The 19,046-nt window shown below is 33.9% G+C and overlaps 1 protein-coding gene and 1 long non-coding RNA gene across 2 annotated transcripts; one reads left to right on the forward strand and one right to left on the reverse strand.

Moving 5' to 3' along the window:
* Window positions 1-9,264: 9,264 nt before the first annotated feature.
* On the reverse strand, window positions 9,265-11,093 carry LOC124376918. The gene is made up of 3 exons (XR_006924003.1): window positions 11,053-11,093; window positions 10,162-10,289; window positions 9,265-10,074 (listed from the first exon to the last, which is right to left on the reverse strand). It is a non-coding gene; the product is annotated as an uncharacterized LOC124376918 (long non-coding RNA).
* Window positions 11,094-12,827: 1,734 nt separating this feature from the next.
* LOC124377319 (NLR family CARD domain-containing protein 3-like) lies at window positions 12,828-19,042 on the forward strand (the record flags this gene model as incomplete). The annotated part of the gene is made up of 6 exons (XM_046836745.1): window positions 12,828-12,845; window positions 13,841-13,961; window positions 16,581-16,697; window positions 17,079-17,132; window positions 17,359-17,650; window positions 17,711-19,042. Coding segments are annotated over exons 2-6 (1,848 nt in total), but the record flags the coding sequence as incomplete, so codon positions are not given.
* Window positions 19,043-19,046: the final 4 nt, after the last annotated feature.

A 19,046-nucleotide genomic window follows, 5' to 3' on the forward strand; every position in this document is an offset into this window, starting at 1 on the left:
GCTTGGTAGCACATCACATATTAAATGAAAAATATAAGTTATTCGATTATGAAAATGATTGACACTTACCTGTGACTCAGCAGAAACAAGTGGATTAATATGGCGTGATGCCGCCGTTTCAGGAACCCCCACAGTTGAAGTCTCAAATTGCCATGCGCTCCACGTTCTTAATGTGCACGCGCCAACAAGAAACGCACGCTTTAACGCAAAACATTTACATTTTAATGTAAGTTCAACAAAACATTTTTAGTATTGTACAGTTTTCAACATTGAAGCAACATATTTGTTGAATAAACTAAGTATTATTTCTGAGCATTTCAAATAAAATTATTTTAGTTCAGTTTACTTTTTACATTTTATTTAGATAACTTTTAGTAAGTTGTTTTTTTTACAGTGTAGTTATCATTTCACTTGTGAGGTGATCTGTGGTCCTGTCCATTTGTGTCCAAATGACTTTGTCCCTGCTTTTTGTCAATCAAGCAAAATGTACTGGGCCAGGTTTCCCAAAGCCTCTTAGCTTAAGTCAGTGATTGACAATAACCACAGCCCTTGGACACTGAACACATAAACACAGCTGAATAACTAAAAAGAACAAAAAAACTGTTTATTGGCTACCAATAACCTGATGACCCGAATAAATCTCATTTGGGAAGTCAGCTTTGTCTGAGAGCAAATTTATGAATAGTGTAGATTAAAGTACACCACTGCCAAAAAACTTACCTTTTCTTCCCTTCTTCACATATGACCCCTCCTGACTCAAGGACTGGGAGGTGGAAGATGGAGCAGTTGGAGAACAAGACTGTGGCAGGGAGAGATCTGTGGTGATAAACGATGGAGGAGAGACAGTGGTGGCAGAAGGTGCCAGTGAACCAATTAAGGTTTTTTTTGTCCTTTCCCTCCTCTGTTGCAAAGACCTAGAACATGGCAGTGAAGGTGGAGGAGGAGAAGAGTGTGAAGTATGAACAAGCTGTAAAAGTAGTAGAGGAGGAAGGAGAGAGAAAAGTTGGAGAACACGGGGAAGAGAGAGAAACAAGGTTGAGTGTTTTAGTCTATAATATTCACTATGTGACAAACAGGCTTTCAGTTACACTTTAAATAACACGTAAAAAACAGCATTTTTACTTAGCTGTCTGAGGCAGAGTCAATTATATGCCCAGCGTTTCTGCTTTTCATGACAGACTGTCCCCACTGCCTATCCAGTGACACCACTATGTCTTTTATTTTTGTTTAGTGGACAGACTTTTAAAGCAGACATGAAAAGTTTTCCTGCTTGCCTGATTGGGAGTCTGGAAAGATGGGCAAGTCCTGAATTTTAAATTAAAATAAAACAGAAATGTTGAAAGCTGGCAAATCTGAAGGACTTGATGAGAGAAAAAAAATGATTTAGAATTCAGAATTGAACTCCTTACATTTTTACCAATTTTTTCATCAGTGTTGGCAGATGACATAACCTGATCTACATCTGATTGAACAATTTTTGTTCCGTAAATTTAAGGATTGTTCCCATCTATAATAATGAACTGTTCTACTTACCAAATGGAAAATCACAATGGACCTTGTGATCTCCATACAATGACGTCAGCACCACTGATTAATTGATTTATTAATAAATTATATAAATAATATTGATTTATTATATATAAATAAATAAATAAAAAAGAAAAGTCCTATTAAATGAATAGATAAATTATTAATAAAAGTTAAATTGATAGATAGATAGATAGATAGATAGATAGATAGATAGATAGATAGATAGATAGATAGATAGATAGATAGATTGATTGATTGATTAAATGATTGATTGAAAACTTTTTGGCAAACTTACTTGAACTTTTGTACACTTTAAGTGTAATTTTAAGTGTAATAATAAAATGCTACCATCTAGTGGTTAAATAAGACATTGCAGTAGCATTGAAGTCCAGCAGCACATTTTATTTAATTAAAATAAATAATAAATTCATAAACAAAAATGAATATATTTTTCCTTAATATAATGTATTAAACCTTTTAAAATACACTTATAAATGTTTTAAAATAATTGTGGTGTTTGAATCTATATAAATCAACTTATCAATACTTTGTTTTATTTTGTTGTTTCCACACGGACGGTTTTTACTTGTCGGACCTGCGCTTTACGTAAGATTTCAGTGCTGATTTGAGACTTGGCGCATCAGTAAAAACAAACATTGTGTTTATTTTTCTGTGGATTTATTTTTTTTAATATCCGATTAAAGAAAGGACGTCATGAATAAACTTGTGTTGTGTTAAAAGTTTTAATTTCGCCCTTTTTCTATTTCTAAAAATGGATCTCAGCAAATCATGAATAATTAAGCAAATAAAATAAAAATTAATGAAATACTGGTTTCTATTATATATTCTATATTTTATTTTATTTTAACTATTTTATAATAACTATCCTATTTTTATCTATGTATAACATTATTAGATACTAGATAAATTATGTTTTTTCTTTTTATATTTCTATAAGGATGGTTACATTTTACAAAACATAGAAAAAAATGGAAAATAGAAAAAAATGGAAAATATTTATTTTGATTTGACAACGAGCAAATAAATATTATATCAAATGAAACAATGGTATTTAAATTTTATATGAAGTTATACAATGCTTAATCTGGAAAATTATATAAATAAAGAAACCAACAGTAACAAGTAATTCAATAAATATTCCTTTGTCTTTATATTTATATATATATATATATATATATATATATATATATATATATATATATATATATATATATATATATATATATATATATATATATATATATATATATATATATATATATATATATATATATATATATATATATATATATATATATATATATATATATATATATATATATATATATATATATATATATATATATATATATATATATATATATATATATATATATATATATATATATATATATATATATATATATATATATATATATATATATATATATATATATATATATATATATATATATATATATATATATATATATATATATATATATATATATATATATATATATATATAATATATATATATATATATCTGAAGGATTTAATTTCACTTTTTGTTATATTTATTTTAATAAACAGACGAATTCTTAGTATATTATTAATAATCTAATAATAAATACCTTTTTAAATAAAATTAATTTGTTTTATTTTTTAATAACATTTTATTATAACCATTACCTGAATCTACATTTTCTATCTATCTATCTATCTATCTATCTATCTATCTATCTATCTATCTATCTATCTATCTATCTATCTATCTATCTAAAAACTTTTTTTGTATTAGTAAAATGCTATCATCTAGTGGTAATATAAGACATTGCAACTTGTCGTCGAGCGGTACTTTTCATTTTGCTCTGTTTCCACACGGACGGTTTTACTTGTCGGACCTGCGTGTGTGTGTTGTGTGTGTTGATTTGAGACTTGGCGCATCAGTAAAACAAACATTGTGTTTATTTTTCTGTGGATTTATTTTTTAATATCCGATTAAAAAAGGACGTCATGAATAAACTTGTGTTGTGTTAAAGTTTTAATTTCGCTTTTATATCTATGTTTAATAAAAATTATTATTCTCAGTGAATCATGAATAATTAAGCAAATAAAATAAAAAAATAAAATAAAATTAATGAAATACTGGTTTCTATTATATATTCTATATTTTATTTTATTTTAACTATTTTATAATAACTATCCTATTTTTATCTATGTATAACATTATTAGATACTAGATAAATTATGTTTTTCTTTTATATTTCTATAAGGATGGTTACATTTTACAAAACATAAAAAAATAAAATAAAAAAATAAAATATTTATTTTGATTTGTCAAACGAGCAAATAAATATATAAAATGAAACGATGGTATTTACATTTTTATATGAAGTTATACAATGCTTAATCTGGAAAATTATATAAATAAAGAAACCAACAGTAACAAGTAATTCAATAAATATTCCTTTGTCTTTGTTTTATATAATTTTGTTTTGTTTTTAAGTGAAAATAATTAAAAGTGTGTGATTCTTTGGTTTATCCTGAAGTGTGTGTGTGTGTGTGTGTGTGTGTGTGTGTGTGTGTGTGTGTGTGTGTGTGTTTTGTGTGTGTGTGTTTGTACACACACACGTTTATATAATAAGAATTTATTTTAAAATAAATAAATATATATATATATTATATATATATATTATATATATATATATTATATATATATATATATATATATATATATATATATATATATATATATTATATATATATATTATATATATATATATATTATATATATATATTATATATATATATATTATATATATATATTATATATATATATATATATATATATATATATATATATATATATATATATATATATATATATATATATCTGAAGGATTTAATTTCACTTTTGTTATATTTATTTTAATAAACAGACGAATTCTTAGTATATTATTAATAATCTAATAATAAATAACTTTTTGAAATACATTAATTTGTTTTATTTTTAATAACATTTTATTATAACCATTACCTGAATCTACATTTTCTATCTATCTATCTATCTATCTATCTATCTATCTATCTATCTATCTATCTATCTATCTATCTATCTATCTATCTAAAAACTTTTTGTATTAGTAAAATGCTACCATCTAGTGGTGATATAAGACATTGCAACTTGTCGTCGAGCGGTACTTTTAGCATTTTGCTCTGTTTCCACACGGACGGTTTTTACTTGTCGGACCTGCGCTTCATGGCAAATTTTAGTTTTGATTTGAGACTTGGCACATCAGTAAAAACAAATATTTAGTTTTTATTTTACTGTGGATTTATTTTCAAATATCCGACTAAATAAAGGACGTCGTGAATTAATTTGTGTTGCATTTAATGTTTTAATTTCGCCCTTTTTATATCTATGTTTAATAAAAATTGGTCGAGTTCTCAGTGAATCATGAATAATTAAGCAAATAATAAAAAAAAACAATTAATGAAATCATTGTTTCTATTATATATTCTATATTCTATTTAATATATATTCTATTTATACTTATTGACAATAATATATTAAGGTTATTTTTATACATCAAATAATAAACATAAATAAATAAAATACTAAATAATATATATATATATATATTATATATATATATATATATATATTATATATATATATATATATATATATATATTAATTTTAATATAAAAGTAAAAGTGTAATTACTCAAAGTATATTTTAATAATAAAAATACTATAATAAAATAATTGAATAATTGAAAAATATATAAAATTGACCAAAATAAAGAAGTCTCTGATTACTCAAATGTATTTATTAAATGTAATCATCAATCAATGTATCAGTAACTACTTATATATCAGAGAACAACCAATTCAACACATACAGTAACTATAAATTACAGGCATCAATATTATATACATTATTTATGATTTACTGAGAAGTCATTCATATTTATTAGGAATATATAAATATATGAAAACGAAAGATAAACCACCAAAGAATCACACACTTTTAATTACTTTCAATTAAAAACAAAATTAAAATAAATAAATAAAACAAACACAAATAAATATTTATTAAATTCTGTTACTCTTTTATTTAATTCAATATTCATTTGCTCGTTTGACAAATCATAATAGAAATAAAAAAATCATAATAATAACAACGATTACATTAATTTAAATTTTATTATTTGCTTAATTATTCATGATTCACTGAGAACTCAAAAAAATTTATTTTACGACATTAAAACTTTAAACGCAACACTAATTTATTTACGACGTTCTTTCTTTAGTCGGATATGTAAAAAATAAATCCACCGAAAAAATAAACACTAAACATTTGATTTTTCTGATGCGCCAAGTCTCAAATCAGCACTAAAATCTGCCATGAAGCGCAGGTCCGACAAGTAAACCCGTCCGTGTGGAAACATAGCAAAAATACCCCCCCCGGAGACAAGTTGATTTTTATAGATTCAAACACCATAGTTACTTTTAGACATTTGTAAGTGTGTTTCAAAAGTTTAAATACATCAAAATAATAAAAGAATATACTTATTTTTCTTCAGAAATATATAATTTATTAAATTAAATAAAATGTGCTGCTGCAAATTAATACTACTGCAATGTCTCATGTTACCACCAGATGGCGGCATTTTACTACTACAAAAATCGCTGAATTTCAGATTTTTATTTAATCTCAAATGTCTATAAAATCTATCTAATATATTTATCTATTTTCTATCCAGCCAACTATCTAAAAAACATAATGAGGGAAAGTGTTTAGGTAAGGAGAAAAGGGTTCACAGTAAATTTTGCAGTGTTAAAATAACTCTTTAAGAGTTAAATGTAACACTGGACTCGAGTAGTATTTTGTATTTTGTCCCACTCAGAATCGGTGATAAAATGACTCTTGACAGTGTTGAATGTTCAGAGTAAAATGAACTCTGTGTGGAGTAAAAATGTAACACTGCTCAACACTGAATAGAGTTACTACCATTTAACACTGAAGGAAATTAACTCTTAATAGTGTCACCACAATTTAACACTGAGGGGAAATTAACACCAATTATTGTTAATATTTTACTTTTGTAGAGTTTATTAAATTTTTATTACTGAAAAAATCCCACTCAGTGAGTAGAATTTTAAAACCTATTTGGGGATCAAATAACTTCAGTAAGTGTCAATATTTCACTCTGTGGTTTGACTAATTTTCTCTGCTACAATGTAAAATCATCTCAGAGTTTTTTTTTTTTTTTTTACATTGAATACATTGAATAGAACAGAACAAAAAACAACTTTAACATCCTATTTAAAACATTTATTAAGACAATGTCAGGTTTAAAAACATGCACAAAAAACATCATATCTTCATAAAATGGCACTAGTGCACTATATACAGTACAGAATCTGTTGTACATATTTCATTTGAACATCAAATTGTTTGAAATAACAGATCATTAACATTCACTATCTTTAAAACTCAGTCTGGATGCAGTCTGACTGTAAATGTGTGCTAATGATCATCAAAACAGAGTGTTTTCATCAGTGTTCCACATAACAGCACATCTTTCACAGCAATAGTCCTGATCTTACAAAACACTGGCATCTCACATGCTGCTTCTGTACAGATAATAAAGTCAGGGTGATGCTCTGTACCATGATGTTTGATCCACTTTACAGAATAGATAAGTTCTGATATTTCCACTCCTAGTTTGGAAGCATGTCAATGCCACCTTTAAGTCCACTGAGTTCCACCATCTTCCCTGCACCAAGAGTCAATCTGTACTGGCTAAAAGACCCCCAGTGCATTGCCAAACAACTCTGGTGCTTTTTGGTGATGTTTTTGAAGCTTTTTAATTGTGTTTGAAATAATTAGTGTTTAGCTTCATAACATACACCACATGTGCAGGATTGTTCCAATGTTTCTTATACACTGTGGGTAATGTATCATTATGTGATGCTTTGACAACAGATTTGTTTCTAGAAATCTTTTTTTGGATTAAATATTAAATTAAGATAAATGGTCATGCCTTCAGTTAGGGCTGGTGAAAATACAATGTTAACAATCTGCAGAAGTAAAAGCAAAAGATACCAGTGTTTATCATCTCTGCACTAAATCACCAAATAACAGAGGCATGTTGCACAACAAGCATCATGACTGGGTGTCAGTTAAACCCAAATCTTTGCTTCCACCAAACAATTTGACGATTGGAGGACGGTTCCTCTGTTGATTGTATCCATAATCAAAAGCATGTATTCTACCAGCAAGATCATCAACATTTAAAATATGATGCTGAATGTACTGCAGAACAAGTTTTACCTCCAGCTGAGCGACACCTTCTAAAATGTTGTGCATTATATCCACAGCAGAATTATCTGCCGTGTTGAAATACCTGAGTGTATTTAACAAACACACCCGTTTAACGCCATAAAAATGAAATAGTGTAGAGTCATCTAGTAACCTTTCACAGTGCAGATCATGCATTTCAGATGTTCTTAGAATTGACTTTAGTGTTTCTAAAATGGGAATACAGTGGAACCCGGTTATGTCGATGTCGTAGGGGGTCGCCAAAAAGCATCGAGGTAACCGATGATCGAGATAAACGAAAACAAAATGGCGGCAATATATTAACATGCTTGAAATTTCTTTATGTACATGATGTGCGTTAATAAATGAGAATGTACATGCACGTGTTTTTGAAGGGTTTTTTACACAACAGCCGCGATTTGTTTGATGAAGGCATGCTATAAAAATTTACATACGTTTGTAAACAACAAAAGGCATAAGTGCACCTACTAACAGCAGAGATTTACCAGTATACAATACAAACCACCGTCCATTCTCCATACAAACCTTTATTATATTCTCCATTATAAACACACAGATCGCTCAAAAAAAAAAAACAGCGTCTGCACAATGCCGTCTCACATTTAGTCCACATGTGGAAAAAAAAGAAAAAAAAACAGTAACTAAGTTTCTGAAAACTTATGACCATCAGGCTGAAGTAATCCGCACAAACACACAAAGCAAAGTGTCCGAAAAAACTTACCGAGGGGGAGATAAGCCGAGAGAGAGAGAGAGAGAGAGAGAGAGAGAGAGAGAGAGATTGTAAATAGAAAAATATGGAAATTAAAAAATACCGCGACCGACGGCACATGCTGAAGCGGAAAAACCTGGAAGATCCAAAACCGAACCCGAAACCAAAAACAAGGGACAGAAAAGTCTCAAACGTGAACGGCCGAAGGGGGCGTGGCAGGTGCTTTCTCGGCCGCTTTCTTTGAAGCTCCCGCCTTCAACTCCTTACCGAGCGCACGCGCGTCGCTCCTTACCGAGAGAGCCGTGCTCCTTACCCTGCTCGCCCGCGCGCTTGGTTTATCGCATAACATTTAACAAAAAAAATGCATATGTGCACTTACTAACAGCAGAGATTCACCAGTATACAATACAACACCTCTAGTATCTGTAAGGCTTGATTTTTCAGCCACTTTCGCGAGTTCTTCTGCGTCTGCACAGTGCTGATCGAGATAATTGACGTTAAAATTTCTAATTTTCCCCCCCTTGTGCTCGAGATATTAGGGTTCCGCGACATAAAAAAAGTCGACATAACCGATAAAAAATGCTTAGAAAAAGCAAGAATTTGGCGGTTCCACTTCAAAAACGTCGACTTAATAGGGTTGTCGAGGTAACCGAGGGCGAGATAACCGGGTTCCACTGTATAATCAAATTTATCTGTTACAACAACTTGATAAAATGTTTCAGTGGTTTTATTTCTCCTGCTATCAAATCTTGTGCTGAGCACTATTTCAGTTGGTTCATCAGTTCCCCATTTCTCTGAAAAAAGTCTCTTTCGTTTGGCTTCCGAATTAAACTAGATTTTTCTCATTTTCAATTGAACTTTCTGTTTTCCTTTTATTAGCAATGTCATGTGGAGACAGACGGAGCAAAGCAGCATCCTGGGCCTGACTCTGAATCTCAAAAATAACTTTCCAGGTACAAAACCATGAACTAATCTGAAGTGCCTAAGAAGCAATTTTAAACCAAGTAACTTGAACAAAACACTTCATGAGGGCAGAATAACTTATGGTACTGAGCTAAGCAGCCTTGCTCTGACCTCAGCAACACGAGAACTCTCTTTCACTTTGCCAACATCTATGTTGTACACAGTGGTCTGAATGAAAGTGTACATGTTGTGTAGCATAATGTTGTAGTAGTAGGCCTCCTTCAGTCGTAGACGACCATGGATATAGTGCCCTAAGAGATCGTAGTGTTGCTTCTGAGGCAGCATCTTAAAGGCGAGGCTTGTAAGAGGCTTGTAATGTTGTAAGAGGAGCCAAAAACAAAGTGTGCCTTAATCAACTCCTCAAAGTCACCAAGAGAAAAGGTTGACTAGCATGGAATGGCTGATCAAGAACGATGAAGTACTGGTGAACTGAATTCTTCTGAGGTCCCACGGCCAGGAGGTAGGGCTTAGCAATAGCTGTGATTTCTCACAAATGCTCCTCAATGTTTGTTCCACTCTGAGAAAACCATGCAAATTAAAAAGAACCATCACCAATATGTTAAATAATAAACAGAAAAAGCAAACAAACAAATAACAAACAAACCTTCTTGAAGACAACAAGGTGCTTCTCTGCTTGAGAGGCAGACACCTTTCCTGATCTTTTCTGGCCTTGGGCAGAAGGTGGGATCAGATGCAAGAGAAGTATTAGAGAAGAAAGGTCACTTTCCCAACCTGTATAAACACATGAACATTAAAATGTATGGGGACTAAATCTTTCACCCTTAAAGGAGAAGTTCACATCCAGAACAATTTACAGATAATAGATAACAGATTTACAGATAACAGACACCCCCATGTCATCCAAGATATTCATGTCTTTCTTTCTTCAGTTGTAAAGAAATAGTTTTTTTCAGGAAAACATTTCAGGATTTCTGTATATATTGTGGACTTCTATGGTGCCCCGAGTTTGAACTTCTAAAATTGGTAAAAATAAATAAAACATCGATAAAAGCATAAAAAAAAAATGTTTATGCTTTTAACCTCAAATGCTCATCTTGTCGAGCTCTGCATCAACAATGTGTATTCCAGTTTAAGGCAGTTAGTGTATGTCGAAAAACTCCCAACTCATTTTCTCCTTCAACTTCAAAATCATCCTACATCTCTGCAGAAGTACAGACACAGTGAAGCATTTAAGGTTAAAAAGTATAGAAATTGTCAATTTTTTAGAAAAGAACCGATAGTTTCACTAGATAAAAGACTCTTCTACCATCCAACACATAAAAATGCTGATTCCCCTCGTTGTGACATCAGATAATTCAACGGTAAAATAACTAAAACATTAATAGGATATAACAATGCTGATTGCAACTGAAAAAATAAACTAATTAAATTAGATTACTGTCATAATTTAAGCTTTAGCTATTGTATTGAAAAGTGCAAAACACATTAACAAATATAGAAGCACATTAAAAGTGTACAAATGTATTGTCCTTACTGTGGATTCAAAAGGACCCTACAGTATGTACTTCTGTACCCTGATGGCTCAGAGGTCATTAATGTTCCTGGGACCCCGAGGCCTTTTATACTGAAGGACTATAAAACAGAAACTGGAAAAACTTATGCAAGGATAAATTTGTTTATTTGCAGAAGGAAGGACTTTGAAGGTTAGTTTGCCAGAATGAAAGTATTGTTTATGTTTAGGGTAATAACATGGTTTGTTCTGTGTCTAGGAGAACAGGAAGTCAGTTCAGAATCAGACACAGAAGTTATCATAAGGACACAAAATCCTGAGAGATCTAACCTGACTGACACACTGCTGATGATAAAAATAACTTTTCTTTTTTTCAATTCTGCTGAAGTTTGCTTTAGTAAATTATGATCTTTTTTTTTTACTCAATTTATATTCATGCTTCAGTTTTAACCTCATTTCCAAGTCTGTTTATGCTTATAATAATTATGAAGAGACTCATGCAGGCCATGGGCAAGTTTAAATTCTCTCTTTCTCCCCTGATTCTAACCTGACAGCTCCTTTTACACAGTCAGTAAGTTTTAATAACATGTTTTAGTAGGTGAATTTTGTCTGGTTTGAACCAGTAGACCAAAGGAAACTGAAATTGTTCTTGTGCAGCAAAAAAAATTTGGAAATAAGGACAAAGAATACTGAAGCTTAAAATAAAAGTTAATTAAAATACTGAGTTTGTAAATCTTTGTTTTTAATTATATGATACACGTTTGTCATGTTTTTTATTACCACAATATTCATGATGTGAAATTGACACCATACACCATACTTAGTCCTTCTTAGGCTGTACTCTGGTTTCTATAGGGTTTTTTTTTGTGAGAAAATTGATGTTCAAAGTCCAGTTGTTTCCTTTAAAGTGAAATAAAGTTGTACTGCTTCATCACAGTTCTCTGGCCACTGTAATCCAGTAAGTTGCATGACCACGTGGTATCATCATGGTGGAGTGTTTGGCTGTTTGTAATTTGATTGCAGATGCTGGAAGCACAGACTGCTGGGGCTGTGGGGGAACTGACTTCTGCAGAAGCTTTGTTTCATTATTTACTTTCTTTGGTGTTTGTGTGTGTCTGATTAGTAGAAATACAAGATGATGTCAAACTCAGTCAACACGTTCTACAGTGGACTCAGACATAAAAGTAGAACAGACACAAAACCTCATTAAAATGTATGTTCAAATCTTGCTTTTACATGTTTAATAACATTTATAATTTAATATGACACATTTAACAAGTTTTATCGATAGTACCAAAAAATTGGATGTTGGCTGTTAATTAAGAGGTACTCTTTTGAGGACACTGGGACTTATGATGGTAAGATCACTTATGAAGTGAGAATCTAAAAGTAAGGGCATAAAAATCTTGAAAGGATTTGAGAAGAAACCTTTTTTCAGGACCCACTTTCACATTCGGCACCAGTGGGACACAGTATGGAGTTCAGGATGGAGCAGTTTGTAAATTGAGAAAAAGGCTAATTTTCCTCTCCACAACATCTCCACTACATGCTGTTATTAATCACAGCACTTTCTCTTTTAGTTCTTGATCATTAAAGTGAACTTGACGGAGTGCGATTAAAATTATTCCCTTTCCAACTCGTCAGAAGTGTCGGTTCAAAGAGTCGATTCAAAGAGTCGAATCGGTTTCCCAAAAGTGAAAGTGTTTCTCAGCCTCTACTCTATTTGGAGGAGTGGTTGGAAAAACACAAAGATCTTCAACAGAAGCCAGAAGCGGTGAGATTCATGTCCAACAACAAGCAGTGCAGAAGAAAAGTGGGTGAGTTTTTCCTAGAAACGACTTTCTATCGGAATAATGCGTTTGTGTTTTCTATGTAATGGAGTTTGGGGAAAGATCGATCGATCTATCTATCTATCTATCTATCTATCTATCTATCTATCTATCTATCTACTCCTTCAGGTTGCATCTCCTACATAGAACATAGTCCACCTGTGTGCACCTTCCTCCACTCTTTATCACCCTATGATCCTCCTTCTTCTTAAAATACGTGTTCACACCATCCATATTTAGCAAAATCTACCACCATCTGCCCTTCCACATTCCTCTCCCAACCATACCTACCCATCACCTCCTCATCCCTCTCTGTTCCCTTCACCACATGCCCATTTAAATCTGCCACAATCACCAATCACTCAGTCTTAGGTATCTACCTTCATCTAACTCCTCCTCTTTTTCTTTTTCACTCCATCTCACAACCCACTTGGAGCATAGGCACTGATGACATTTATCATCACCACTTCAACTTCCATTCATCTATCTACTATCAGAACACTCTTCACCTCCACTACACTCTTACTGTACTCTTCCTTCAGAATCACCCTAATTTCCATCTTTTCATCACCATGATGATAACAGTTTCAACACCTACTGTTCCTTTGTACACCTTGTTTCCTTCACCATGCCCATAACTCCCTCGAACACACATATGCTCTGATTTTCTCTCCTCATATCATATCACTCCTCCCTAATCTGTTAACATTACTATTAAAGTACCATCATCAGAATATCTCTATTTTTTTTTATTATTATATGACTCTGTTATTGTTATGATGTTATATATGCTGTTTAGGTGCATTTGTTTGCAGGAAACTCTCACCTGGACCAAGATTGCAGCAGCATTGGCGTATGGCAGCAACGGACCAAAGCAGCCAATGAGGCGTCTGTGTCTATGTCTATGGCTTTCAGCTCTAATGGGACTTTAGAGGAAGATTTTCCCCCAGTTTTAACTGCATGTTTGTTTTTGTGTTTTCTATGAATGTGATTGATTCCAGCAGAAGAGATCGGCGTCTTCAGGACTCTGCGTGTACACGAGCATTGAAAAATGGAGATCCCTGATCAGGGGACAGATCATGTGACCTCACCCTCAAAAGACTGGTAACCTGCCATGTTCTAGTGTTTTACTAATGAACTGTTCATATCTGCATTATGGAGTTTCTATAGAAATAATAACTAATATTTATGGTAAGAATAAATCTTTAGCACTCACTTGAAAAAGTGGTTGATGAAATAATGTCCCACAACTGTTTATTTTTTGCCTTTTGATTAGTTTTTGTATTTATACTCCATATTTCCATTGTCACTTTATGAAGACCGGTTTGTTCCTGCTCTTATTCCAGGCATGGTAGCATGTGGATATAAGCAGCACTATGGAGATCTGCTACTATTAGCATTTAGTTGTATTTAAAGTTAAATTAAACAAGGGTTGGATTTTTAAGGAACTATACTGCACTATTTGTTCCTGTTCACAATCTGTGTTCTGTATGCTACTATTCCTAGTGTGTAAGAAGTGAGAAAGATTATAATGAATTTTAAACAGAAATATTGAAAACCTCATTTTACACAGGTAACCTCTATTATTAGAAAATTATACTCATGTCCATTTCTATCATTTTAAACAGTAAAGTAAAGAGAGAGAGATCACACTCAGCAGAACCCAGCTGTGTCTCCATGAAGAGTGATGGGTCTATGCGTATAACTTTAGAAGTATAATCACCTGTACACAGGTAACATCTCCGTCAGGTGGCAACCACGAGTCGGAAAGCGGTAACTCTATCATGTTTATGGAATCATTCAGCACACAAACAGAGGAACCAGGGAGGTTACGAACAATGCTGGTTTGGTCCGTGATGCGGGTATAATCCTTTAGGAAGTATAATCCATTTAGGAAAGTATTATCCGTAAGAAGGTAATGTCGTCATTATTATTAAATCCGGAAAGTGAGGGTAATCTGAGGACAGGAAGAAGGAGTAGGAACCAGCGGGAAACTCAACAGAATAAACTCATGTCCCAGATTTCCAAATGCTGTGAAACTGACCTGTTACACAGAATGTAACAGACCCTGGAGAGAGAGAGAGAGAGAGAGAGAGAGAGAGAGAGAGAGAGACAGAGACAGAGACAGAAATAGAGATAGCATGCAGAGCTGACTTATAGCGAGTGTGTGTTGTGTGTGTGTGTGTGTGTGTGTGTGTGTGTGTGTCCCGGAAAGATGTGCAAGTGTGTGACACCAGTTTAGTGTCGATCTGCTCAATATTCACCTGCACCCACACACACACACACACACACACACACACTGAGCACTGCCTAAACTGAGATTATCTGGTGTTTTATTTGTTTTGTTAAGGAAAATCTGCAAACTGTTTTCAGAAAGTATGTGTCCGCCATACAATCGCACTAACAAACATCACAATTGTGTTATAATTAATTGTGCAAAATTATTTAAGTTAAATGTAATAAATTTGAGAGTTACAGAAATATTGTGATACATTATGATACAAATTCAAATTTTAAACAATGAAATTCTGTCTCATGTCCATTTCTATCATTTTAAACAGTAAAGTAAAGAGAGAGATCACACTCAGCAGAACCCAGCTGTGTCTCCATGAAGAGTGATATATGGATTATCCTCAATAGAATGAAAACCCCTCACCTGTACACTGGTAACATCTCTGTCAGGTGGCAACCACGAGTCGGAAACGAAAGTAACTCTATCATGTTTATGGAATCATTCAGCACACAAACAGAGGACAGGGAGTGTTACGAATCGTAATACTGGTTTGGTCCGTGATGCGGGTATAATCCTTTAAGGAAGTATAATCCATTTAGGAAAGTATTATTCATAAGGAAGGTAATGTCCATAAGGAAACGGGTAATCCGGAAAGTGAGGGTAATCCGTAGGACATGAAGAAGGAGTAGGAACCAGCGGGGAAACTCAGCACAGTAAAAACTAATGTCCTGCCGCTGCCCATTTCCATTATTTAGCTGTTTTCTGCTGAAGTTTAAGATACAGGACGTGTTTACACTTAAATTCAGGCAGTTTTTGCAGTCATTATTATTAAATGTGTTTGTGTTTTATGGAAGATTGCTGATGATTTGTGTGGTGTGTGTAGCTTGTGTGGTGTAATCTCGTCCAGGGTTCCAAATGCTGAAACTGACCTGTTACGCAGAATGTAACAGACCCTGAAGAGAGAGAGAGAGAGAGAGAGAGAGAGAGAGAGAGAGAGACAGAGATAGCAGAGCTGACTGATACTTTTAGTGAGTGTGTGTGTGTGTGTGTCCGTGACGTAGTACGAGGAAAGATGTGCGTTACATAGTGTGTGACTCCAGTTTAGTGTCGATCTGCTCAATATTCACCTGCACCTGGTCTCCCGCAGACCTTAAAATCACGTGACCACACACACACACACACACACACACACACACACACACACACACACACACACACACACACACGAGCACTGCCTAAACTGAGATTATCTGGTGTTTTTATTTGTTTTGTTATGGAAAATCTGCAAACTGTTTTCAGAAAGTATGTGTCCGCCATACAATCGCACTAACAAACATCACAATTGTGATATAATTAATCGTGCAACACTATTTCAAGTTAAATGTAATAAATTTGAAGAGTTACAGAAATATTGTGATACATTATGATACAAATTCAAATTTTAAAACAATGAAATTCTGTCTCATGTCCATTTCTATTATTTTAAACAGTAAAGTAAAGAGAGAGAGATCACACTCAGCAGAACCCAGCTGTGTCTCCATGAAGAGTGATGGGTCTATGGATCGTCCTCTCAAATTCAGAACTGGAATCTCCTCACCTGTACACAGGCAACATCCCATAATTCTCATAGTTACAGTCACAGTTAATGACTAAAGCTGGAATTCTGATCTATTATATCATTTTCATCTTTTACTCTCAAATCCAAATGTCTTCAGTGTCGAGCAAAAACCCAAAGAACTGGACTTCCTGTTCCAATACTTTTGGAGGTTTGTGTAGGAAGAATAGAAAAGTAGGAAAAAGTGTGAAATGAAAACAGGAGCACATTTAATTCTCCAGGTGCACAATGTTGGAGTTGTATTCAGCTCTGTGTTCTCCAAGTGTTCCTGCTCTCACTACAATTATTGTAGTACAATTTGTGTTCAGGTTTAGACTCCAGTATTAAAGTGAGGAACGTTGAGATCTTTAACACTTGTTGTTTTTGTTCCCAGTTTTCTTCAGAAGGCAGGAGACAGAAGAGAGAAGAACATCATCACAGCTACAGGGTACGATCAAAACCAACACCATGACTGTGACACTGACACACTGCTATTCTAAAGCTCTCTGCTGTTAGTAACTACAGAGTGATTAGATGATAGAAAACCTCCAGTAGAATAAAGTAAATCCACAGTGAGAACATCATAAAGATCTATCTAACAGGAAAATTTTAACTTCTGCTCTAATCATTGAAGCCCATGTCTCACCATGTCTTCCTTCTTCACCCTGTCACAGACACGACCCAGAATCCACTGCTGCAGATGAATTCCAGAAGACGTTCAAGTCCAATCTGATGAAGAAGTTTCAGTGTTTGAATGGATTGATGCTAAAGCAGGAAAACCGAACACTCCTGAATGAGATCTACACAGAGCTCTACATCACAGAGGGAGACAGTGGAGACATCAATAAAGAACATGAGGTGAAACAGATCGAGGCAGCATCCAGGAGGAACCCAACTGAGGACACACCAATCAAATGCAGTGACATCTTTAAACCCCTACCTGAACAAGACAAAGCCATCAGGAATGTTCTAAAAAAGCTCTTATCTGAACAAGATGAAGAACCCATCAGGAGAAATCTGAAAAAGGGAGTATCTGAACAAGATGAAGAACCCACCAGGAACGTTCTGACAAAGGGAGTATCTGGAATTGGAAAAACAGTGTCTGTGCTGAAGTTTGTTCTGGACTGGGCTGAAGGAAAAACAAATCAGGACGTCCACCTCATATTCCCACTTCCTTTCAGAGAGCTGAATTTGATGAAGGAGCAGAAACTGAGTCTGGTGGAGCTCCTTCATGTGTTTTTTAAGGAGATGAAAGAAATGGACATTTCCAGGTTGGAGAAGGTTTTGTTCATTTTTGATGGTTTGGATGAGTGTCGTTTTCCTCTGGATTTCCAGAAGACAGTGAGAGTGTGTGATGTAACTGAATCAGCACCAGTGCATGTGCTGCTGATAAACCTGATCAAAGGAAACCTGCTTCCCTCTGCTCTCATCTGGATCACCTCCAGACCAGCAGCAGCTGATCAAATCCCCTCTGAGTGTGTCCATCGAGTCACAGAGGTACGAGGGTTCAATGACCCTCAGAAGGAGGAGTACTTCAGGAAGAGGATCAGTGATCAGAACCTGGCCAATAAGATCATCACACACCTGAAGTCATTAAGAAGCCTCTACATCATGTGCCACATCCCAGTGTTCTGCTGGATTTCAGCTGCTGTTCTAGAGAGAATGTTGGGTGAAGCAGAGAGTGGAGAGATCCCCAAGACTCTGACTCAAATGTACACACACTTCCTCACCATTCAGACCAACATCATAAGAGAGAAGTACCTACAGAAGCAGGAGAGCGATGAAGAAATGCTTCTCAAACTGGGGAAACTGGCTTTCCAGCAGCTGGAGAAACAAAACCTGATCTTCTATGAGGAAGACCTGAGAGAGTGTGGCATTGATGTGACAGAAGCAGCAGTGTATTCAGGTGTGTGTACGCAGATCTTTAGAGAGAAGTTTGGGCTTCACCAGAGTAAAATGTACTGCTTTGTTCATCTGAGCATTCAGGAACATCTCGCAGCTCTGTATGTGCACCTGACCTTCATGATGGAACAGAGAAATGTTCTTAAACAGAATCAGTTCTGTAGGACACTTTCAGATGTTCACAGGAGTGCTGTAGATCAGGCTTTAAAAAGTCAGACTGGACATCTGGATCTTTTCCTCCGCTTTCTTTTGGGTCTCTCACTCGAGTCCAATCAGAAACTTCTACATTCCTTAGTAACACAAACAGGAAGTAGCTCCCAGAACAAAGAAGTAATGGTTCAGTACATCAAGAAGAAGATCAGTAGAAACATTAATACAGAGAAATCCATCAATCTGTTCCACTGTCTGAATGAACTGGGTGATGATTCTCTAGTGGAGGAAATCCAGCAGTATCTGAAAT

The sequence above is a fragment of the Silurus meridionalis genome, chromosome 23 (genome assembly GCF_014805685.1).
Source record: "Silurus meridionalis isolate SWU-2019-XX chromosome 23, ASM1480568v1, whole genome shotgun sequence".
Lineage (NCBI taxonomy): Eukaryota > Metazoa > Chordata > Actinopteri > Siluriformes > Siluridae > Silurus > Silurus meridionalis.